Here is a 24,547-nt window from a genome sequence, read left to right on the forward strand (position 1 = left end):
GCACAGGGGATTTTGAACCTGCAACCTCTTGATCTGCAGACAAATGCTCTAACACTGATCTTACCAGTCAGTATCTTATGGATCTGATCTTATGGAAGCAACATGACTTTGATGGATGTAGGTTTTACATTGATGCTATTCTGTATTGTTACAACACAACCACACACACTCTGGAAAAACGTAATTTGTACCATGTGACAATTCTAGGAAAATTACGGTATTTTATTTATGGTTTATTTATCACAATTGTTCACGTAGCTCTGTTACTTCCTGGCTAACCACTTTATAAAACAACAACAAAAACGGTCTGAATGTTATTCTGTTACTTTTATTGCGTTTAAATAAAAGCTTTTGAAAAGAGTAGATTAGATACTACAATGTATGTCAGTGTTAATTTTCATGGTTTTTCCGTGAAGATCATTATGATGCTTGAAAGTTTACCTTTTTTACCAATTGTATAATTTCAATAATGTTCATGTTAATGATAGGGCCTACGTAAATGCACACTTTCACTCATGTTCCTGGCTTGCTGTTTATGTAAATAAACTCAAGCTACGTCCCAGTCAACGAATTAATGCCTGATCATCATTTCAGATACCAATGTCCGTGTTAATGCCACAACAATGAATAATTGATGTGATTTGCATCAAGAGGTTTGGTGATCGGAAGTTGCTCTGCCAAATGAAGCCAGAGAATGTTTAGGGGAGAACTGCCACCGGAGCCTGTTTCTTTATTAAACATTCTCTGCTGCCATCAAGCCCTCGCCCCTCGTTTTGAAGCAACGGCCCCGGTGGATGTAGGTGGTATTGCATGTACGGTTAGGTTTCCGACTCTTCCGGTCGTTTTTATTCTATTAACTCCATTCAACATTTACAAAACTATCTCCCCCAATAATTTTTGTTTGATTCTCGAACCTGGCTCATACTACTAGCTTTTTCATAAAATAATTTTTCCCGATTTTTGCTAAGTTTGAAACCAATCCGAAATGGGTAAACTAGCAACCCATTTATTTGCTTAGTCAATGAAAGTTTCCTGCAAATGTGCTGGCGGATACTAAAAGGGCACGAGCACACAAGTTCACATTGGCCGATAGCCAATTTACATGAGCTCTCGGAGCTAGGGAAAAAAAGAGCCACTGTTTAAAGTTAGACAGGAAGACACGGAAGTGGAAAGATGGCCGCGTCCAGTCTCGCGATCTCGCTTGCCTCACTGCGCCACTGAGCACTTTTCATAGAAATGAATGGGGACGCCATCTTGGAAGACAAAAGTAGCTTACTCTAGTTATATTAACTCTATGGCTGCCACTCTTGGAAAACTTCCGTTCTGAACCAGTTGCATTTCCACTCTATGTTGGCTTGCTAATGTTGTTGCTAATGTTGCTAATGGTCTGACATTCGGGTTCCGCTTCGGATGCCATCAAGCGGGATCTCTGGTCGTAGTCAGTCCTTCACTAACCAATCAGCATTCATTAGCGGAATGATAGCGTGTAATGGACAACAACACTCACCCTGTAAGAAATCAAAAGGAAATAAATACTCGTACATTCAACTTTCGACCTATAATCCATGTTGAACATGCACAAACTAAAATCAAATCTGAGATTTCTCAACTACAATCAGACGAAAGAGACACATTTAGCCATTTAGCTCCATAGACTCCTATTAATTTTGCACTCGACCGCGATCACCCCCAGTGGAACTCTGGTGGAACTGCAACACAATTCGGTACAATCGGGAGTGGACAGCCTCTCCTTAGACAAGCTCTGAGGAAGCTACGGTGGAGAGGCGTAACTGTTGGCCAATCACGTAGACGGTGTCTTCAGCGTCAAACACCACGTGGGAGCGGGGCGGGGGGTAAATACAGCAGCTGTCACTTCTGAATGTGAAACTACAGCTCACTCAGTCAGGCACATCTGATAATGCACAACTAGAAGCCGGCAGACACATGAATCTAAACAGAGGAATTGTGTTATAATCATGGAAAAAAGATTTAAAGGAACGGTGTGCCTATATTTATTTCTACTTGTCTGGGAGCAAACTATTTGGTTTGGATGTTGCGCATTAGCTGGAAGTTTTGGTAAGTTGAGGTGCTTTCCATTGCTGTGCCCTGATAGTATTGAACCATACAAGTCGGCGAAATGAAATGTAGCGGTTAACTACGCATATTCAATATCTCAAGAAAGACTGTTGTAGCCTACTCTTGATGGCAGAAATGATCAGTGCATATTCAACGCATGTCGAAAAGGAGCCCAATCCTTTGTTCAGTTTTTAAAAGCAGGAAGTACGCTAAGATAACGTTTGAGTCCTGAATGTATTGTCCGCGGAATTGCACGTGGGACAACAAGTGTAGCCGTAAATTCAGTTGTTTATTTAATTTCTCTGCATGACTGACCTAAACTAACCCAAGACGATCGTCACATCAAACTTTGTTTTGAAAGAAAGGAATGTGCAGAGGCGGTTGGCCAGCCTGACTAGGGCGGGTTGAAGTCATCACAACTTGAAATGTGCGAGTCACCGCGTAATACACAGCTCTGTTTCTAATGCTCAAGTTACAAACGATCACCAGATGCGTTTGTTTTTGTAATACAACTTTGCTTCAGTAAGACTGTATTTATTTAAGTGAATAAGGGAACAATTATACTAGTCGTAGAACAGTGTTGCCTACGTGTTATTGTTTTTGGTTCATGTTTTTTCGTTCTGTCTTTTTAAGGTTGGTTTGTTTATATATATTTTTTGCCTTAAAGCATTATTACATAGCCTAAGCATGTCCTACCGGTATTATTTTGGGTCGTTTGGCCGAAAAACTAGTTAGCAACTCCAAGCATCCGCCCCACACAACAGAAAAAATACAATAACCTGAAAATCCTAATTGACATACCGGATACTGAACCCTGTCCCACTGCCCCCCCCCAGCTGAAGACGACATCTTCACCATCGAGCACAACGGCACCGGGCAGTGCATGTTGCCGCAGGGCTTGGGGTTGGCTCTAGGGGCGTGCGACGCAAAGGCCAAGTGGAAGTGGGGGTCGTCACATCAGCTGTTCCACCTGAACTCGACCCGCTGCCTGGGCGTGGAGGTGCGCTCCAAGACGCTGGGCCTGTACCCCTGCAACTCCACGGGAGACAACTTGCTGGGATGGTTCTGCCGCGGGGGAGCCGTGTACACCCAATACCAGATATCGCTGGGGACGGCCGGGAGCAGTGTCCGGGCCCAGCGAGAGTCGGAAGATGTCTGGATGAGGGGCGGGTCTAAGGACAACATCTGCCAGCGTCCGTACCGCGGTAGGTCTCTGTCTCGGGCTCTCTGTCTCTGTCTCTCTCTCTCGAATTATTTCCTCTTCAGACGGCTTGTTTGTAAACAAGCATACTGACGCAGTTGCTTTTCTATGTGAATTCCACCTGTTACCTTGTACTTATTCTGTAACGGTACACTTGAAGTTACATGAACACTTACATGAATTTCGATCGATAAATTATTATTATTTTTAATTAAATTGATTAGCCAGCCAATAAGATTTAACCAAGAAGTGGGTTTTGCCATCATGTGACTCTCTTGCAACATGAGGGGAATACCTCCATGTCATGTGACATTGTTCCCAACTGCCATGCCAATGCCAGAATGACTCAACACCTAATAAACCCTTTCAGTTTCACATGTAGTCTTGGTATAGTCTCTAAATGCTACTGCCTGTTTCATCTGTGTTCTGATCTCCATGTTGCTGTACACACCGAAAGCAATCCGACTGTCTGTTTTTATCGTGACTGTGCACTGTGACTCTCTGCCTCCAGTCATCCACACCAGCGAGGGGAACTCTGCCGGTGCACCATGCGTGTTCCCCTTCCTGTATGCCGGGGGCTGGACACACGGCTGCCTGTCCGACCAGGACCACGACCAGCCCTGGTGCTCCACCTCCTCCAACTACGACCTGGACCGCAAGTGGGGAGTCTGTCTCACTCCTGGCACGTTTGGACAGTTGTCTTTCTGTACACACACACACACACACACACACTGCACCCATGCACACACCATCTAATACAGGCTCATTCATGTACACACAGTCAGTTCTAAGCTCTCACACACACTAACTAAATCTCTCTCTCACACCCCGCTAAATCTCACTCTCGCACACAGACACACGAATACACACACAAAATCTGACACGCAAATACCAAATCACTCACACACTAAATCTCACACACACCCTCGTCCTGACGCCCAGCTGTGTGTGTGTGTGTGTGTTGTACAGAGGAAGGCTGTGGCCATCAGTTCCAGGGCATGGGGCCGTGCTACCAGTTTGGGTTCAGTGCGGCGGTGAGCTGGCAGGAAGCGCTGGACTCCTGTCGCAGCCAGGGGGCCGACCTGCTCAGCATGACCAGCCCTGACAGAGCCTCCTTCCCCCTCCGTAAGTACCTGCTCACCTGAGGGGGGGAGAGAGAGTGGGTGGACGTGTGTCACACCTGAGAGAGAGAGAGAGAGAAGTCAACTGTTTTGTGGTTTTCATTTTCAGCAGCAGCAGTGTTCCAACAGTCAGTCTTGCCACAGACCTACTTTCTCTCTCTTTCTCTTTCTCTCGTTCCTCTCTCTCTTTCGTCTCTTTCTGTCTCTCTCTGTCTCTCTCTCTCTGTGATCTAAAACTCAACAGGATGTCTTTTGTTTTGCGTTACAGGGTGTTGTGGAGCTTGCCAGGCATGCTTGGGCTGTTTTTGTTGACACACACACAATTGAAAATAACTGTTACCATGGCTATTATTATCAGTGTAAAGTTTATTTTGGAGAGAGAACTTAAAAGGCTTCTTCGGAATCTAAGCAAAAGGATTATAAACTTTAACAAATTATTTTCCCATTGTAATAAAGGATCTACTTCAAGTTCTTCACAGGCTTTTCGCCGCTTGACTTTGTAATGAATAATAAACAAATGTAGTGACTGTCGTTTTGCTCTGTCTGTGTCATGCAGCGGACGGGGGCCACAGCCAGATGCCTGAGAGGGTGTGGGTGGGCCTGCACCAGCTTGACTCCTCCCAGGGGTGGCAGTGGTCTGACGGCTCGCCTCTGTCCTACCTGCGCTGGAACACAGGTGACTACACCAGTAGGATAGTCTAGCCTCAGTATGTTACAGTATGTTGAGGCTGCTGTCCTCCAGCCTCTCCCTGGTGCTGAGGTTTAGAGGCCAGTGTTACAGTTCATGCTGTTGTTGGCTAGGTGTGAGAGCGGACACCGAACAGGAAGTGTGTGTGTGTGTGTAACAGGGATGCCACCCTCCTCCTCTCTGATGGAGCAGGACTGTGGGGTGATGAACTCTCAGCACAGCTTTGAAGCGGAGGCATGTGGACAACGTCTACCCTACATCTGCAAGAAGACCCTCCCCCACCCTCCCCCTGCAGGTACCACATCCCCCACCCTCCCCCTGCAGGTACCACATCCCCCACCCTCCCCCTGCAGGTACCACATCCCCCACCCTCCCCTGCAGGTACCACATCCCCCACCCTCCCCCTGCAGGTACCACATCCCCCACCCTCCCCCTGCAGGTACCACATCCCCCACCCTCCCCCTGCAGGTACCACATCCCCCACCCTCCCCTGCAGGTACCACATCCCCCACCCTCCCCCTGCATGTACCACATCCCCCACCCTCCCCCTGCAGGTACTACATCCCCCACCCTCCCCCTGCAGGTACCACATCCCCCACCCTCCCCCTGCAGGTACCACATCCCCCACCCTCCCCCTGCAGGTACCACATCCCCCACCCTCCCCCTGCAGGTACCACATCCCCCACCCTCCCCTGCAGGTACCACATCCCCCACCCTCCCCCTGCAGGTACCACATCCCCCACCTCCCCCAGCCATTGAAACACATGGATATATAACATATAACATGTGTATAATCTCATGTATAATGTACCATGTATGTATCTCCTGAGTTCCTGTGCTGGTTGTGTCCCTGCAGCCCCTGCGGAGGTGTCCTGTGAGTGTGAGGACGGCTGGGTGTCCTGGGGAAGCAGCTGCTTCCAGCTGGGCAGGGAGGCGTCCAGCTTCAGCCAGGCCCAGGCGCTCTGTGTGGGCCTGGGGGGGAACCTCAGCAGCCTGCACAGCCTGGACAGCCTGGACATGATACACACACACTTCCACACAGGTAACCCTGATTACACACACCTCTGTTAAAGAGCTGTACGAGTGTGTCTGTAGTGAGTGTGTGTGTGCAGTGACAGTGTGTGTGTAGTGACAGTGTGTGTGTGTCCCAGGCGGGGGTGTGGACGTGTGGACAGGTCTGAAGGCCAGCGAGGACCCAGCGGTGTTCAGGTGGACTGACAGCTCCCCTGTCCTCTTCACACACTGGGGCCCCAGGCAGCCCAGGCAGCCCTCCTCCAACACCAGCTGTGTCTGCTACTCAGGAGAGGTACCAGGGAGGGAGGGGGGGGGTGAGGGAGGGAGCGAGGGTGTGTGTGTGTGTGTGTGTGAGGGAGGGGGTGTGTGTGTGTGTGAGGGAGGGAGGGGGGGTGTGTGTGTGTCAGCGAGCATGTCCAGTCTTGTCTTGCCACCTGAGTGTCTCTCTCTCTCTGTCATGGTGTTTTCCAGTCTCATGGTTGGAGGGTGGAAGACTGTGACCGCAAGCTGCCCTTCCTCTGCCAGCGGCACGGGCAGGAGCCCTGCACCCCCGCCTCAGGATGCCTCCCTGTGAGGACTCCCCCCTCGTCCTTACACACACCCTCATCCCAACACACACACACCCTCATCCCAACACACACACACCCTCATCCCAACACACACACACACAGCCCAGCACAGGGCTCTGATGTTGTCATCTCTGTGCCAGGGCTGGCGGAGACATGGAAGCTCCTGCTACAAAGTGGACCTCAAACAGGTCGCCTTCGAGGAGCGCTGTAACCTCAGCATCAGGAACAGGTACAGGACTACAATCTCTCTCTCTGTCTCTCTCTCTCTCTCTCTCTCTCTCTCTCTCTCTCTCTCTCTCTCTGTGTCTCTGTCTTTCTTTCTATCACTCTCTTCTTCTCTTGGTCTCACTTATCTCTCTCTGTTATCTGTTTCTCCCTCTCTTGGTCTCTCTGTGTCTCACTGTGTGTTCCTGGTTCCTGCGTGGTGTGGCAGGTATGAGCAGGCGTTCGTCAGCAGGTTGCTGGGGGAGCAGGACAGGCAGCAGAGCCTTTTCTTCTGGACCAGCCTGCAGGACGTCAACAACACCGGGGAGTTCCTGTGGATCAGCCCCTCCCAGCCCGCTCAGCCTCTCAGCTACGCCAACTGGGGCTGGAACCAGCCTGACAGTGAGTGTGTGGTGGGGCTTGGTGATGATGCTTGGGTGCTGTTTGGGATCGTGGTCTTGTTTAGCTACCCTTGTGGAGACCAAATGTTGTCACAAGTGTAGTGAGACGTGACTTGACCAGTCTTTTAGCTGGAACCCCTGACTTCAAATGCTTTTAACAGTTTTATAGTTAGAATTAGTGTTAGGATTATAATGACATCAAGGGTTAAGGGTTAGAGCTAACACACTTTTGAACGGTCGGGCCCATTGAGGATAGAAAAGCCAACTTGTTGTGTGTGTTGCAGCCACGGTGGGGGGCTGTGTGGTGATGTCCTCAGCCCAGCTGGGCAGGTGGGAGGTGAGGAACTGTGGTGCGTTCAGGGCCGGCTCCATCTGCAGGACACACGTGGGCTCCCCAGCCCCCCCGGCCCCCACGGCCCCCTCGCCCTCGCTGCCCTGCCCAAAAGGCTGGATCTCCAGAGAAGGAATATCCTACTGCTACAAGGTGAGGCTGGGGTCTGCAAGGAGTGGGGGGGGGGGGGTGTGTGGGCCTGTCTACCTGCCTGTTCAAGATATTCAGGGGTGTGTATACCTTCATTAATGTGTGTGTGTGTCAGGTGTTCCACGAGGAGAGGCTGGGGAGGAAGAGGTCGTGGGAGGAGGCTGAGAGGTTTTGTGAGGGTCTGGGGGCTCACCTCCCTAGCCTCATTCAGCCCCTGGAGATGTCTGCTCTGCACTCAGTCATGAGGGACACCATCAGGTACACACACACACACACACGGAGAATCTAATGAGGTCTGTCACAACTTCCCTGACCGTGGATGTCACTTCCTGCTTGCTGTTGCAGTAACGACCGTTTCTTCTGGGTGGGGCTGAACCGGAGGGACCCTGCTGACCCTGCCTGGACGTGGAGCGACGGCCGGCCGGTACAACCCTCCCTGGAGCACACACACCTCCTCCTCCCTGGAGCACAAAGTAGTCTTATCTTTGATAGCTGTCTACTGGCTACAGTCTGACCTCCCTCCTCTCTCCTCCTCTCTCCTGGTCTCTCCTCCTCTCTCCTGGTGTCTCTCGTCTCTCCTGTTAGGTCTCCATGGACGTGTTACACGAGGACTTCCACCATGATGACGAGTACGACCGCAACTGTGCTGCTTTCAAGGTGGGTGTGATGGACCCAGACTGACCCTGGGTGTAGGGCTAGGCGTGTTTGATAGATATGACCCAGACTGACCCTGGGTGTAGGGCTAGGCGTGTTTGATAGATACGACCCAGACTGACCCTGGGTGTAGGGCTAGGCGTGTTTGATAGATATGACCCAGACTGACCTAGCTCTCGGTCTCCTGTCGGCTCATCCGGTTCTAACTGCATGACATCTTTCTATTACATTATCTAGTCTGTTTGCTCAGTGCTGTTGACATGAATAGTGTGTTGAGTTGAGCGAGGAGAGAGAGAGGGAGGGGGAGAGAGAGAGGTCCGTATAGAGAGACTATTGTAAGTCTGAAAACTGGCTGATCTGAATTCAGGTCACCTATTATCTAAAGTGAGGATATTAAAGCGCCAGCCTCCGTCAGAAAGACACAGCAGCTCATCATCCAGCCACCATCAGTGGATCCCACAGTTCATCTGGAGGTGACTTCTGCCTGTTCCTCCTCCACAGACGACGAGAGGAACGTTCCGGAGCCTGTTCCTCTTCCTGCTTCGAGACCCCCCTCCCAAGCCCTTCTTTGCCTCCCCCTTCCACTGTGACGCCAAGATGGAGTGGGTCTGTCAGATACCCAGGGGTAAGATTAGACACAAATACACTGTGTGTGTGTGTGTGTCGATCTGTGCTTGTGAGTGTGTGTGTGTGTGTGTCTCTGTCTACGTGTGTGAGAATGGGTGTGTGTGTCTGCAAGCACCTGTGTGTGTCTCTGATGAGCTCTGACGACCTGGGGTCATAGGAGCAAGGGTCAGAGGTCACTGGATGGTCTTAGGTCATGGTGTGATTGGTGATATGTCTCAACAGGAAGGACTGCCCTGACCCCAGAGTGGTACAACCCTGGTGAGAACCCCAACTAACCCTACAGCTCACACCCAGACACCACCCAGACACCCCCCCCCCCCCCCCCCCCCCCCCCCCCCCCCCACACCACCCCTACACTCTCACACCCAGCCTAAACTCAGCACTCACTTCAGCACAGGGGTCATACATGCCACATTCGTGTGCACACAAGCAAAGTAAAAATGTCCAGAGCGCAGGAACATGATAGTGTGTGTGTGTGTGTGTCAGACGGCCACCACCAGACGTCCTTCTTCATGGACGGGGCAGAGTTCTGGCTGGTGTCAGAGCCCGTGCTGCCCTACGAGGAGGCCAGCCTGTTCTGCTCGTCCAGCGGGAGCCGTTTGGCATCGCCCCGCTCCTTCGACTCAGCCAGACTCATCAACACACACCTGCCCACGGTGAGGACGGCACGGGGGTGGGGGCGTGTGTGTGTGGACACAAGGGGAACTGTGTTTGTGGGTAGTTGTCCTTGCCTTTACTGTTGTGTCTTGTGACATCACTGAGCAGGTGCCACAGACTAGTTGGTGGGTTGATCTGAGGGATCCAGGAAGTTATTTCCCTATGACGTAAGTAACACACACATAGTACACACACACTCCACATACACAGCCAGAACCTCAGAGGCTGATGTACAGATGTCTGCTCAGTTTCAACCAGATGAGACACTTCCACCAGAACTTCCTGGGCCGGTGTACTTCCTTCAGACTGGGCAGTATCTTCCCAGGTACGCATCACTTCCTGCTTCCTGTCCAGAGGGAGAGGCTGTGCAGCTAATGTTCTCACACCTCAGACTGGGGCGTTGGGACGTATGAAGTCTGGATACAAGAGACCCTCAGAGCTTGACTGATCATGCATGTGGTGTTTTACTGACATCTCCCTCTGTTACACACACACTTATTCACACACACACTCTCAAATACACACACACACTTTTCCTCCAAACCAGACTACGAGCGTAGTTGTGGGACCCACCTGCCCTTTGTGTGTGAGAGACACAACAGCACGCTGGTGGAGAGGAACCCTCTTCAGCCCCACCCCTGGGGGATGCCCTGCAGGAACGATTCAATCGCCTTCAGAGACAAGGTTGGTCAATGCCTGACCTCTGCCAGTACACACACACACAGTGAGTTATGATTAGAGACGGGTAAAACAATACAATAAAAGACAGGCGTTACTGGCGTCGTTATCTAATGTGTTGTTGTGTCTCTCCAGTGCTACAAGGTGGTCAAGCCCAGAGTCGTCACGTTCAAACAAGCTAACGAGTTGTGCCAGTCCCTGACAGGAACGCTGGTGTCCATCTCTGACCAGGTGGAGCAGGGTGGGTCCTGAACCTCCATGAGCACCGCCTTCATTAGGCACACGCTGTTATCCTAAGCAAAGTACAAATAGTCTGTGTAGAAAAGCAGAACAGAAGATCAAGGATCAGAAGTGCGTAGTTCTGACAGTACGACAATCAGAGTCAAGGAACATTCTGTATTTTTACCAGGCACATCGCAAACTAGAATAACATCTCAACCCCAATATTACAATAAGCACAGACTGAAGGTAACAAACATCTTCACAGCTGCATCCTGCTGGGGGGCTTAGAACTGGGTTCCAACGATTGTTGACAAAGTATGTGTTTGTGTTTTTGTGTGTGTGTTTCACCGCTAGACTTTGTCACCACGCTGCTCCCTGCTGAGCCCCAGGCCTCCTGGATCGGGCTGAAGTTGAGGCACTCAGAGCCTGAGTGGGTGGACAACACAGCGGTGTCCTTCCTCAACTTTAACCCCCTGCTTCACGGCCTCCTCCGGCCCATGGTCGTCAATGCAAGTTCCCCTTCCCTGCCATCCCCACGGAGACCTCTGTGACATCATCATATATTCATTTAGCAGACACCTTAGTCAAAAGCGAGGATTTGAGCCTGCAAGCTTTTGATCTGCAGTTGAGTGCTCTAACCACTGAGCTGCACCCTGTCTCCCTGTGTTGTTTTTGAGCCTGTGTTCCTGGTGTGTGTGTGTGTAGACCCTGGACCCAGACAGCCTGGACCTGTGCGTGTTCGTCCCCAGCGACCCCGACTCCTCCATCCTGGGCACCTGGGACTACACCTCCTGCTCTGACGAGAAGACTCTGTCCTTCTGCCAGTACTACGCAGGTACACACACACACACACAACGCGGGTACACACACACACTATGCAGGTACACAATACACACACACAAGGTACACACACACTGCACACAGCACACATGCTTATTACACACACACAGCTAGCACAGACACTTTCATGGAGATAGCAAAAGACAAGTAACACACACAAAACTACAAATCTGTTTTTCTTTGCCGCCACATTCCCAGACAAGCCTGAGGCTCCCAGCATCTCGACAGAGCCCTTCCAGGTGAGGCAGCACACCTTCCAGCTGCTGCACCAGAACCTCACCTGGCTGGAGGCGCTGGAGGCGTGTCGCCATGTGGGCATGGACCTGGCCAGCGTGGCTGACGCCCTCCAGCAGGCTGTCCTCAGTGTGCACGTGAGCCGAGCACGCAGCCCCATGTGGCTCGGCCTCTCCAGCGAAGACGTACGTTCTCCAGACTAGTTAGTGTTGTTGTTGTTGTTGTTGATGTTGTTGATGACCGTGTCGCCGTGTTCCTCCAGGAGGGGGTGCACTACCATTGGACGGACCACAGCCACACCTTGTTCAGCCGCTGGTCGTCGGAGCCCACCAGTGGTGACTGCGTCTCCCTGGACGTGCAGGGCTTCTGGAGGGCCACGCCCTGCGAGGAGGTGCTGGCTGGAGCCGTCTGCCACATCCCCAACAGTAAGACCCCCCTGGATCCAGTCAGGACATGTCTCTCTGTGACTTACGGCTTTACTGACTCTTGTAAGAGAGAAACTTCCTTTCCAACGCTTCCATTTCAGATGAGACCATTGTAGCGCCGGAGGACAGAGCTGTGAAATGTCCTCACAAGATCGGCGGGCCCAACTGGATCCCCTTTAAGAAGAACTGTTACACTTTCCAGCTGAGCTCGTCCAGATGGGACGAGTTTGACAAAGGACAGATTCAAAACACCTGCAAGAACTTAGGTGAGGGAGCGAGGGAGGGAGCGAGGGAGGGCGGGCACTGACCTCTGGTAGTTGATATTTATATAACGTTTTAGAACTACAGAAATCCATTCCTCTCACACACTCCCTCTCTCCCTCTCTCTCTCCCACGCGGGGTCTGCAGATGCGGGCGCTGACATTCTGACTATCAGGACTGCCGAGGAGAACGAGTTCATTCAGCAGCAGCTGCTGCCCTTCAGTAACCTGGTTCAGTTTGTCTGGCTGGGGCTGTTTGCAGACCATGCCGGTGAGTGGGGTGTGTGTGTTGGAGTGTGTGTGTGTGTAGCCAGCGGGTGACCTTGTATGACCTTGTCTGTCCCCAGACCAGCAGATGAAGTGGTATGATGGCACTAACGTGCAGTTCTCTAAGTGGCGTGAAGGCCGCCCGGAGGTGCAGACAGACTTCCTGGCCGCCCTCAACACAGACGGCGAGTGGGAGGTGTTCACCAACACTCGCCTCTTCAACCCCCTCAAACAGCGGAGCATCGTGGCCTGCAAACTGGACAACGGTACGCATACCCACCCCCCCCAACACACACACAACACTGTGTAGTCAACAGATACTGACCCCTCCCTCCACATCACCTCTCCCCTCCAGCCTCCAAAGCGGAGTACACCCAGTCGCCTCGTGCGTACGAGCGCTACGGTAACCTGAGCTACTCGGTGGTGCGCAGCAAGCTGAGCTGGTTCGAGGCTCTGGGGGCGTGCGCTGCCCGGGGGGGGCACCTGGCGAGCGTGCACGACGCCCAGAACGACGCGCACGTGCAGCTCATTGCCAGGAGAGACGGTTTCTCGCTCTGGATCGGCCTGTCCAGTCAGGACGTGAGGAGAATAATATTACACCTTTATATCAAACCGTCAACACTTGTAAACCCTCTGTGACTATGAAGTGACCCAGGAGGGGGGGCTTTTGTAGAGGACACTATGCTGTAGGGGCTGATACTATGCTGTAGGGGCTGATACTATGCTGTAAGGGCTGATACTATGCTGTAGGGGCTGACAGTATGCTGTAGGGGCTGACAGTATGCTGTAGGGGCTGACACTATGCTGTAGGAGCTAACAGTATGCTGTAGGGGCTGATACTATGCTGTAGGGGCTGATACTATGCTGTAGGGGCTGATACTATGCTGTAGGGGCTGATACTATGCTGTAGGGGCTGACAGTATGCTGTAGGGGCTGATACTATGCTGTAGGGGCTGATACTATGCTGTAGGGGCTGACAGTATGCTGTAGGGGCTGATACTATGCTGTAGGGGCTGATACTATGCTGTAGGGGCTGACAGTATGCTGTAGGGGCTGACAGTATGCTGTTGGGGCTGATACTATGCTGTAGGGGCTGATACTATGCTGTGGGGGCTGACACTATGCTGTAGGGGCTGATACTATGCTGTGGGGGCTGACACTATGCTGTAGGGGCTGATACTATGCTGTAGGGGCTGATACTATGCTGTAGGGGCTGATACTATGCTGTAGGGGCTGACAGTATGCTGTGTGTGTGCAGGCGCAGGGCTCTGTGTACGAGTGGTCTGACGGGACAAAGAACGACTACCAGCGTCTGAGCCCGGGTCTCCAGGGCTGCGTGCTGGTGACGCCCTCCGGGGCCTGGGACAGAAAGAACTGCCACGTCATCGTGGACGGAGCCATCTGCTACAACACCACCATCTCCACCCCCTTTCAGAGTGAGACCACACACAGCCTCCACACCCTCCCTCCACACATCTCCCTCACCAACCAGACACCTCAAACTTTGTTTTAATAAACGACACTTAACACTTAATACCATTTAAAAACGGTGTCTTTCTCATTGTTGCGGGGTTGCCAGGAGCCACCCAGCAGTTGCCCCCGACTATCACCAACTGTCCAGAGAGCCAGGGTCAGGCGAGGTGGGTGGAGTTCCAGGACCACTGCTACGCCTTCGACATGACCTTCTACAACTACTCTGTCTACAGCATGGAGCAGGCCAAGGACATCTGTCTGGGTCTGGGTACGTCTCCTCCCCTCTCCCCTCATGACCTATCACCTGTCCCTGCTGTCACTTCTGATTGGACAACGATGACGAGATTCTCGTCTGTCATTGGTCCCTAGGTGCCCAGGTGCTGACCATCAAGACCAAGGAGGAGAATGACTTTGTGAGGGACTACATGGAGAAGAACCCCCTCATCACCAGCCGTGCCTGGCTGGGTCTGGACCTGGACACGGAGGGTACGCACACTGACCCTGGGTCAGGGGCTGACCTCTGACCCTTGCCCAGACACAGAGCGTTCGTTGACTCTGACCAAGTTAGAACTCCTCACCTTCTCTTTGACCTCCTGCTGTACTTGTTCTTCTCCTGTCTCTCTCCCTCCTCTCCTGTCTGTCTCCCTCCTCTCCTGTCTCTCTCCCTCCTCTCCTGTCTGTCTCCCTCCTCTCCTGTCTCTCTCCCTCCTCTCCTGTCTCTCTCCCTCCTCTCCTGTCTCTCTTCCAGGACAGCCAGTGTCCTGGATGGACGGATCCACTGTGAGCTTCTCCAACTTCGGACCGGTTGGGCAGTGGTCTGGGCCAGGTGTCTGGGGGTCTGGGCGGGGCGTGGGGCCCCCCTGTGTGGTCATGGTGTCTGCGGACGCAGGATCCTGGACCACGGTCAGCTGCAAGGACAGCCTCAGCCGCCTCGTCTGCAAGACCAGCACACGTGAGAGGAGCCAACACATTTCACTACCATACACATCAAGGCTGACTGATTTCACTTGAGGCTAGTCATAGGTCACAGGTCATCTTTTCTAAGAGAGAACACCCTAGCTGATTCTCTGTGTGTGTGTGTGTGTCTCTCTCTGTGTTTCTCTCTCCCCCTCTCTGTGTCTCTCTATGTGTCTCTGTCTCTCCCCCTCTCTGTGTCTCTCTCCCCTCTCTGTGTCTCTCTCTCTGCGCAGGGTCGAGAGGGTTGCCCGTGGCTCTGGGCTTCTTCATCATCCTCCTGCTCAGTCTCTTGGCTGCTATCGCCTTCATCTTGTACAAGAAGAACCGCACTCGCTTCTCCTCCACCGTCCGGTACAAGAGGAACTTCGATGAAGCCGACACGACCAGCATCATCAACGAAGACGAGTGATGCAGTCCCACACTAACCCCAAACATGACAGTGCAGCTTTGGAGACCGAAAGTTATTTATTTTCTTGACCCCCAGACACACAAAGGTAGACAGACCAAGAGGTGTCTTCAGTTGTATATATTGACAGGATTGTGTGACCTGAAAGTGCAGTTGTTTTAAATATGAATTTTAATGAGGAAGCTGGTCTGTCCAGTGTTTGTGGAACAAGCCGTCATAAGATTGAAATGGCTTCTTGGCTGTTAATATTTTCCCTAAGATCTGGATCGTTTGATTTAACTTGTTAATTGCTTTTGTACATTTAGAAAGGTTGGCTACACTTTTTCAAACTCGTTTTAATGAACAATTCTTGCAGAAAAGTATCTGCATTGCACTTTTAAATAGTGATTGTTTCCCTCCTCTGCTGGTCTGTGAATAATTCTTACACAATTTGATTTGAGTGAAAGTCTTAGTAGCAACCATGCTTTCAGTTGACATACCACTGTCAGTCATGTAAATATTGAACACTGCAAATGTTCACTGATGTGGTTTGGAGTATTACTGTAGAGAGCCATGTGGTCATTCGGGCCGTTTATTTTGATAAACGAGTGCCAAGTTAACCCTTCCTCAGCAAATGCTGCGGACATCCAATCTTCCGATATAACGGCTGAACCGCGGAACGAAGCCTAGTTCTAAAACGATCCGGTTGATTTATAACATCTTGTTGGGTTTGAGCTAAGACTGCCTCTTTCCTGTCCTTTGCACTAAAGCTACTGATAATGATGCACTTTAAAAAAAAAAAAAAAAAGGTTGTGTTCCTACAAGTGTTGCCTTACAAGCCGTTCCTGCCGTCTTCATGCACTATAGTTCTGGTCAAGAGCCAACTAGGACTTCAGCTTCCTGAGCCAAGCACACTACGAGGCTTGAAACTGCTGTAAAAGGCTTTGTAGATATAAATTTGTTTTCTAAACTTAAACCAAAGATGCTTTGGACATACCCGTTGCTTCTTAACCAAATCATATCAAAAAGGTGAACCCGCAAAATGTTTCAATAAATCCAAAAGTGCAACCTTGCTGGCATTTTCTTCAATAAACTGGTTTGTCTTTCACTGAAAATCATTGTCTTCATTTGGTGTAGACACAATCAAATCTAGGTTATATAAACAAGACATGTTAGTTATACATTCAAAACTTTATTGCAATAAGTAAAATAAAGAAAACCATTGTTTAGGGCCAAGCAACAAAAAAAACAAATCTGCTACATTGAAATTAGAGAGACAAAACAAAGACAACCATTCACCTAGAAAACAGCACATTTCCCACACCTCCCCTAATCAATCCTCCAGGTCGTCGTCAAGGTCACAGAAGTCGATAGAGGGCCGGGTGTCATGGGTTTCTTCCTCGTCCGAGTCGCTATAGGAACCTGGGACAGGAAGCAGCGTCATGATCAGCTGGCGCCCACAACACTGGCTAACTCACTACCACTAGCATCACAACCGCTCGGCTAACTCACTACCGTTAGTATCACACACACGAGGGAGAATGGGTTTAGAAACATACTTTCCAGATTGTCCATGTGTTCGTGGAGGGTTCTCGCCAGGTTGAAAAACTGAGCGAGAGGGGAGAATAGTTTCAGAACAAGGACACCTGCCACACTGGGTATCAAACATGTCTGGTTGCATTTCAACCAGTGTGATTCCGTTCTTTGGCCCCTTTTCTGAGGGTCATGAATGTAGGCAAACAATCCTATTGCTACTAGAATTGATCAAAATGTGTCATATCTACAGTAGCAGTATGTGGCTGTTCAGGCCGGTGTCCTTGTATCCAGATGGTGTCTACATGCATTACCCAGCTTCAGGGGTAGAGCATTAGACAGCATCAAGAGGTTGCAGGTTCAAATCCCCCCTAAACAAACAAACAGACAGTTGTGTGATGGAGGCAGTGCAGATGTTCTCCTACCCCTGCATCATTGGCGGCTCCCAGAACATCAGAGAACCTCTGCTCACACAGGTGTAGGAGAACCACCAGGTACAGCCCACAGGAGATGAACTCATACTCTGACTGGAGGGGGGAGGAAGGGACAGCAGAGAGAAGGAGTTCAGACAATATGATAGTCAGTAAGGAAACACTGACTTGCTGGTATATGCACAAACTATTAGGTTTAAAACAAGTCGTTTTAGGTGTGTGTGTGGGTGTGTGTAGCGGGCCTACCCTGCCATGGGTCCTGTACAGCTCGTTGATGTCAAAGTTCTCGATGTTGAGTTGCAGCTTCTTCTTGCACAGTTCACAGGTGGTGATGGCTTCCAGATCACTTCCTGTTCCAGAACACACCACAACACCAATCACCTGCTGAGCCCATCAACCCTACACCTGGTTCTTTTACCACATGCACCGTTTGTCACTTCAAGGTAATAAAACATCTAATGTAGTTTAACACTGTGGACTGGGCGATAACAGAGGGGGGTGGGGGGGGGGGGGGGGGGGGGGGGGGGGGTGTACCAGAGCTGATCTTGGAGCAGAGCCACTGCTTGATGCAGTCCTGGTGGACAAACTGCAGACTGCCAGTGCAGTGGCAGGGCACCATCAGGGGGTTAGCCGGAGACTCCTCCTTCATCTGGCAGATCCGACACAGATCTCCCTCCTCCTCGTCACTGTCCTCCAGCAGCAGGCTGGGAGGGGAGGAGGAGTTAGACAATTAACGATTGAAAGAGTCACCTGAAATTTTCCTATAAATGGATCATTGAGAAGATCTAAATGTGACTGAGGATGGGGGTGTTACACCCATCCAACCCTGTCAGATCACCGATCCTTCACCTCTCCTGGATCTTGCGCAGTTTCTCTGGATCTCTGGAAGGGGCGGGCTTCTCCTTCTCCTGGCCCTCTGGTTGGCTCCTGGCCACGCCCATCATGTCAATGGCCATCATGCCTCGCAGGGTGAGTGGGCTGCTCATGACCCTGGCCAGTCTCTGACTCCTCCCCGCCACCCTCAACTCCTCCTGCAGGACGGCGCTAGCGGCCATCACCCCCGCGGCACCCTCACCATCTTCCTCCTCTTCTGGCTCAGGCTCATTCCGTCTCCTGGTTGGATAGTGGGCACCTCGGGGGCCCTCCTCCGCCGAACTGCTGCTGGCCAATAGGGCGCTCTCGTCACGCCCCTCCCTCCTGTGGCGGGAGAAGAGAGGAGTGCAGCGCGAGCGGAGCCAGGAGGGAGCCCCGGGGCCTTGGCTGCCCGAGCCCCAGGCCTCCTGGCTGGGCTGGCTGGCTCCTCCACGCGGGGACTCTCTCTCCTGGGCGGGGGAGAGGCCCTGGCAGCTACGCCGAAGGAAGGCAAAGGCCTGAGCTGTATCCGTGGAGGAGGAGTGGGGGAGGGATGGGGGTGCGGGAGAAGGAGAGGAGGGGAGGAGTGGGGGGGCAGGGGGAGGAGTTGATGGAAGGGGAGGGGGGGCAGTGTCCTGGCTGGAGCGCCGGGAGAAGAGGCGGGAGAGAAGGCGGCGCGTGGAACGACGGCCGTCAGAGTCGCCACCCTCAGGGGCTGGGCGGGGGGCCGGGGGGCTGGAGGGCGGGGGAGGGGGGCTGGAGGCCGGGGAATACCAGAAGGAGGTGGTCTGGGAGGAGGAGGAGACAGCCGGAGTGGGGGGCTGCTCCTCTTTGACCTGCTGCAGGGAGGAGCGAAGGGTGGAGGAGGAGGAGAGGGAGGAGGAGGAGGAGGAGGAGAGGGAGGAGGAGGAGCGGGCAGGGGGGCGGGGGTCCCGGGCCGGGGGGGACGGCTGGTAGGCCGAGGAGAGGTGGCGGCTCAGGGAGGAGACCTCACGGGCCGAGGAGGAGGTGGTGGAGGAGGAGTAGAGGGGCTCTTTGGGTCTGGCACCCTGGGCGTAGCTGGAGGACAGGCGGTCGGGACGATCTGAAAGGAGAGAGGAGAGTGAGGACGTCTGCTGCTCTGACAGAACGTCTGACAGAACGTCTGACGGAACGTCCTCACACAGCATTCTGCTGGCTTTGGAGCAAAGTGACGTGAGGATAGTGGATGTTAAGTAGAGCCAGAGATCCAGTGTGTGTGTGTGAGGGGTGGTGCATGGTAGAGGCCTACACAGAGAGGAGCCCAGCCCCAGGCTGCTACTCCTGTAGCTGCTCTCCTTCAGGGCTCCGTCTGCCCTCTGCTCCCGCTCCCGCCACGAGCGCAGCGCCTCCGAGGAAGAGGAGGAAGACGAGGTGTGCGATGAAGGCCGGTATGTCCTCCAGGAGGAATCTAAAACACAAGTTTAACAATTTGTTATTCACCTCTGTGGTGGAAACAGACAGTGGAGTGAGTAAACAAGACTTTTAAATGTCATATTCCATGAATATCCCGATCTACAGCAGCATTCAAAACATGAGGAGACTGATTCTACTGACTGGTGGTGAGGGGGGAGGTGTACCTGAGGTGCTGGTGAGGGGGGAGGGGGTGCAGTAGGAGGAGCTGCTCAGAGAGGAGGAAGGGCTTCTGGTGTACGCTGACGTCCTGCTCATGTAGGACAGCTTGGCTCTCTTGGTGTCTCCATCGTCAGCTGAGCCCACCAGGCCAGAGTAAGTCCCCAGCCTGTGCTCTGACTCCGTCTGCATGAGGGACACAGTCATGTGCTGCTCCACCAAACTCAACCACAGGAACTGATCTTTAAGGGTTTCAGTTGTGTTCCTCTCCTCAGACCCTGGAGGTCCGTCAGTACCCACCAGCTTGCTTCGGCTGGACAGGGAGCTCTGAGACCAGGGGGTGTCACGCGTCGTGGAGGGGGTCTTCCAGGAGGGACGGACATCAGACGGGGTGTAGTCTCGAGACGGGAGCTGAAGCCAGGAGCTCTGGTGGGGGGGGACAGAGAGAGGAGAGTCATGGGATGTACAGGTATGTGGTCTATGCAGGCACAGTATGTGTGTGTGTGTGTGTGTGTGTGTGTGTGTGCACCCCATGCTGACAGGTCAGTCACACCACGCTGCAGAGAGAACAGAACTGGAGTTCCAGGTCTGTTTACCACACGTGCACCGACATCACAGCCTGTTTGTTTTCCCCTCCTGGAGAGCCCAGCTGAGCGAGGGCGGAGGTAACCCTATCTAAGGAGCGTCCTTGACGAGCAGACTGATAGCAGCCCCCGGCTGCTCTCCCAGGAATCTGGGCCCGGCCTATAAAAAGACCTGCGAGGGAGGTGAGCGCCGCGCTGGGGCCCGACAGAGGGGCCCCGTCATGGAGAACTCACTAGAACGACCTGGAGTCTTAAACAACAGGCCCTCACGTAGACAAGAGCCACGTGGAAAACAAGCCACGTTGGGAGAGGGGAGGGCCTTAGACAAGGCAGGGCCTAATGAGGGCACCGGCCTGCGTCACAACGAAAGGTCAGGGGTTTTATTCCACCATGAAGCCACAGTGACGCCGGAAGGGAACAACTCAAAAAGAAATCTAATGAGTCGAAAGGGTCGCCAACTAATAGATCCAGCCCTCCCCTCCTGTCAGACTAAAGAAAAGGTTGTTTTTTCTGTTCTTGGTGTTCCTAACCTTGCATGCCATCGACAGCAGCCAGGAGGTAAGATAATGCTTCTTCTGACGATGCATGACATTTAAGTAAACACATTCTAAACAAAATACTTGGTACTTATATCGGTCTTCAAAAATACAGATCATTGCACCTCATTAAAAGCCTTGTTTAGGTTGAAGGGTGCTTCCTCACCTTGTAGTCTGCATCTAGTTTGAGGTTTTTGGCGTGGGTGTAGCTGTGGGTGTAGCCGTCTCTGCTGGGGATGCTGCTGCTCCCAAACAGCCTGCTGGACCTCAGGGAAGAGGCGGAGGAAGAGGAGGAGGAGGAGGAAGACGGAGAGTAGGAAGACGAGCTGGACACCTTGAAGGGAAGTCTGCGAGGTTTGGAATCCATCACTGATCCAACTGCTGAACACACAACAGAAAGGGAGAGAACATTTTACCACCAAAAAGTACATTAATGACTTCCAATTAGGCACATGACACATTCAGGCAATCCTGACCAAGTCCTGCATGTGTCACTGACGGCACCTTTAAACCCGCTTCAGAATGTGACTCAGTGTCACCTCCAGCTGATACCAGGAAGACACCAGAGTCAGGTAAGGTCTGCTGGCTCTGGTAGTCAAGGCAGGAGTGCTGAGGTCGCACATAGCAGCGTGTTCATACACTGTCAGAACACACACACCTCCAGCAGGCTCTCCTCACACGCACGCACGCACACCTCAGTGTCACATGCATGTCCTTGGAACCGGATTGGAGAAGTTGATTTCGACATTTCCAGAGAAAGAGAGAGGGGACTGGACGTGAGACAGCTACAGCAACATCATTTATTAACGCTACATTCCTGTGCCAGGCAGGACCACAGAAGCACCAGGCAGGGAGAGGCAGGGAGAGGCAGGGAGAGGCAGGGAGAGGCAGGGAGAAACAAATCTCTCCTCTTATGAAGCCTGCCACACCCAGATCCTGCTCAGGAAAACAAGCGAAGTTTCATTAGCTTGCTTGTGTTGCTTGTGTTTTCTTTGCTGGTGGCTCAGAGACGTCTGATAGACGACCTAGTTAAGGGGCCGAGGTGCTCTGCTTTAAATAGTATTGCTGCCCACAACTGCCCTAAAATAGACCACTGTCGTTGTGAGTAAGGGGCGCGAGCTGGGCTGAACTCAAAACGTTATAAAACCTAGGCGATGCTAAACTTGGTCAAACCGTTAAGGCTGGCGAATCAGAGTGCACCTGCGCAAACCAGGTCTGCCAACAGTGTAGCTGGCGACTCCAAACCTTAAAGTTGCCAGCTCAGCTACAACACTCAGGGTTAGCTGTAAACAGGATTGATCAGAGTTGCAGCTGGTTGCAGAAGACTTAAATTGTACTTTTCTCCTTGGAACCCATCAAAAAACACAACCCCTTATATATACACTCTCACACACACACACACACACACAGTCATGTTGAAAGGTGATTGGCAAGTTATCTACTTCAGGGTTGGGGGCAAAATTCTGAGAAACTTTGGAGCCTTTAAACGAAAACGTAACAAGGCTTGTCAGCAAGGCCTTGCGATGTCACCTCAGAAGGATCTGACCAACGCCTGTTTTCACTACAACGTGTTTTTACAAAATGTGCGGTGCGTTTTAGGCTAATGCAATCCCCATGTACGACTGCGTTTGACTCTGTACAGCACTTGGCCTGGAAGACGCCCAACCAACACGGACAACTCCGTAAAAATGTCCTGTACTAGCGATAACGTGGCTGTGTGAAGTGTCCTGTTGACAAGACCTAGCCCCAAAGCGTTGTTTATTAACAGTAATCCAAGTGACAACCAAATCAATGTTTATGTTCCAGCGTGATTGTAGGAGAACAACTAGATAGATAAATTACACAAACAGGAAGTATCTGGCTGCAGTGAGCTGTTATCTGCTCTGCTCTGGCCCTCAACACAATGTTACAAAGCTAGTTTGCTAGCAAAAACGACTAAACGGAATAACACTTCCAGACATAGTCCTAAAATTAAACATACTATTGTAGTCCAACGACATATAGCTAGATTATTCTAATTTAAGCACGCCTAAAATTAGGTTAGCGAAAACAGAAGCAGCCCGTGTTCATGTCTTTATGTTGACAGCAGACGTGCAGTTTGCTACAATGTCACTGTTCTAGCAAAGAAGCTTGTGCGATGCAAAAAAAAAAGAAATCGTGCAAGTGTCAAGTAAATTCGACGTGTAAATATGTTTGTAGCAGTCTAGTTACGTCGAAATTCTGAACACAGTATGATGCCTAAATAAGTCATCATGAACACACAATCTCACCTTTACTTCCACGATTCTGCATTGAAAATTTACAACGATGGCGTCTGTGTGTTTATATAGAGCACTGAAGATCCGCCTCCTCGTCTCCTGCTATACGGACCCGGAAACTGTATTTTGGGCTGTTGTTTTGTAAATATTGCAAAATAGCGCTTAAAGTACATAAAAAGTACCAAAAAAATGTACACTCTAAACTTAACAATAAGGTTAGATCTTTGATTTTGCGCTCATCTGAGAATGTTATTTTGATGTTATCGGCATGTCCATAATCGAATTAAAACTGACGAATCCAGGTACCTGGATATCGCGTGTCTTTAAATCTAGTCTTCTTAACAGTAGGCCGACATAGCACCTGGCTTGCAAAACGTTGTGATTAAAATTCAAAATGCAACTGTGTTGAAGACTGGCACAATTATTTCTTACATTTTCAATGTTTACTTAATTATCATGATAGTAGACCTATGACACTTTTTGGTGTAACTCGTTATTGTAACCAATAAACAACACACTTCAACTTCATGCAGGCTAGTATTTGCATATGTATTTACGCTTTGGCCTTTTTTATTAATATAAAATCGTCCCTGTCACAGTGTATCAGTGATTTTCGCCATCCATGAAGGGACGATTCTAGCTGTCCCTGACAGAGAAGGCCATGTGACAACAATGGAACCAGACACCAAAAGGAAATACGTAAAAGGTTACGTTATTGGCATTTGCTCTAGCCAATAACATTTGTGTTAGCCACCTTGAACCCGCCTCTTACATATGGACCAGTGGAGGTTGATCAGTTAACAAGCTTATTGGCGATTTAATTTAAGAAGACGTTGAGAAAATGTATGTGTAGAAAATGATGATCACGATGAAGAGGATGACATGGTGTTAAAGGTGATTTGGTGATTTGGATCACCATGAAAAACACTGTACTGTGCAAAAGTCTTAGGCACGAGAACAAAAACAACAGTAAATTAAAAATGCTTTCAGAAATAATTTAAATTAAAATGAAATAAACACAATAACTTAAAGACTACATTAATGTGATCAATTAAATGACTCCAATGTACCCAAGACTGGAAAAACCCATTGCATTGTCCGGTTGTTCATAGACAGGTCGCTAGAGGGCGCAGTACTTCACACTTTGCACGAGCACTTAGGAAAACAGATCGTGCTCTTCCATTATTTGCATTATGGAGCTTCATGTTTGTGTTGGCAGAGAGGTAATTAAAGCCATTGCCAACAGCACTAATTAGATTAATTTCAATCATTGATATAAAAGTATTTTTTGACCCTGTAATGACAGTAAATCCTGTTTAAAGTAATAAG

The 24,547-nt window shown here is 51.0% G+C and overlaps 2 protein-coding genes across 3 annotated transcripts; one reads left to right on the forward strand and one right to left on the reverse strand.

Moving 5' to 3' along the window:
- Window positions 1-1,869: 1,869 nt before the first annotated feature.
- On the forward strand, window positions 1,870-16,549 carry ly75 (lymphocyte antigen 75). The gene is made up of 35 exons (XM_047030485.1): window positions 1,870-2,076; window positions 2,913-3,281; window positions 3,789-3,959; window positions 4,247-4,402; window positions 4,955-5,074; window positions 5,247-5,381; window positions 5,943-6,128; window positions 6,238-6,392; window positions 6,572-6,670; window positions 6,810-6,898; window positions 7,103-7,275; window positions 7,559-7,758; window positions 7,871-8,013; window positions 8,101-8,179; window positions 8,341-8,412; window positions 8,911-9,034; window positions 9,259-9,294; window positions 9,523-9,692; window positions 9,802-9,860; window positions 9,942-10,018; window positions 10,241-10,377; window positions 10,507-10,612; window positions 10,948-11,102; window positions 11,299-11,428; window positions 11,632-11,852; window positions 11,930-12,092; window positions 12,194-12,358; window positions 12,501-12,623; window positions 12,700-12,885; window positions 12,975-13,198; window positions 13,878-14,055; window positions 14,199-14,360; window positions 14,462-14,578; window positions 14,841-15,044; window positions 15,283-16,549. The coding sequence occupies exons 1-35, from the start codon at window positions 1,977-1,979 to the stop codon at window positions 15,456-15,458; spliced, it is 5,160 nt and encodes a 1,719-aa protein (XP_046886441.1). The 5' UTR covers window positions 1,870-1,976; the 3' UTR covers window positions 15,459-16,549.
- Window positions 16,550-16,610: 61 nt separating this feature from the next.
- Window positions 16,611-23,306, reverse strand: marchf7 (membrane-associated ring finger (C3HC4) 7). 2 transcript variants are annotated; one of them, XM_047030490.1, is made up of 11 exons: window positions 23,231-23,306; window positions 21,127-21,341; window positions 20,141-20,266; window positions 19,849-20,026; window positions 19,521-19,679; window positions 18,248-19,334; window positions 17,933-18,102; window positions 17,645-17,748; window positions 17,393-17,494; window positions 16,994-17,042; window positions 16,611-16,856 (listed from the first exon to the last, which is right to left on the reverse strand). In XM_047030490.1, the coding sequence occupies exons 1-11, from the start codon at window positions 23,250-23,252 to the stop codon at window positions 16,768-16,770; spliced, it is 2,301 nt and encodes a 766-aa protein (XP_046886446.1). In that variant the 5' UTR covers window positions 23,253-23,306; the 3' UTR covers window positions 16,611-16,767. The 2 variants fall into 2 exon arrangements, with proteins under 2 accessions (XP_046886446.1, XP_046886447.1); XM_047030491.1 differs by lacking the exon at window positions 16,994-17,042.
- Between the last annotated feature and the right edge of the window lie 1,241 nt (window positions 23,307-24,547).

This window comes from Hypomesus transpacificus, chromosome 12 (assembly GCF_021917145.1).
Source record: "Hypomesus transpacificus isolate Combined female chromosome 12, fHypTra1, whole genome shotgun sequence".
In the NCBI taxonomy this organism is placed as follows: domain Eukaryota; kingdom Metazoa; phylum Chordata; class Actinopteri; order Osmeriformes; family Osmeridae; genus Hypomesus; species Hypomesus transpacificus.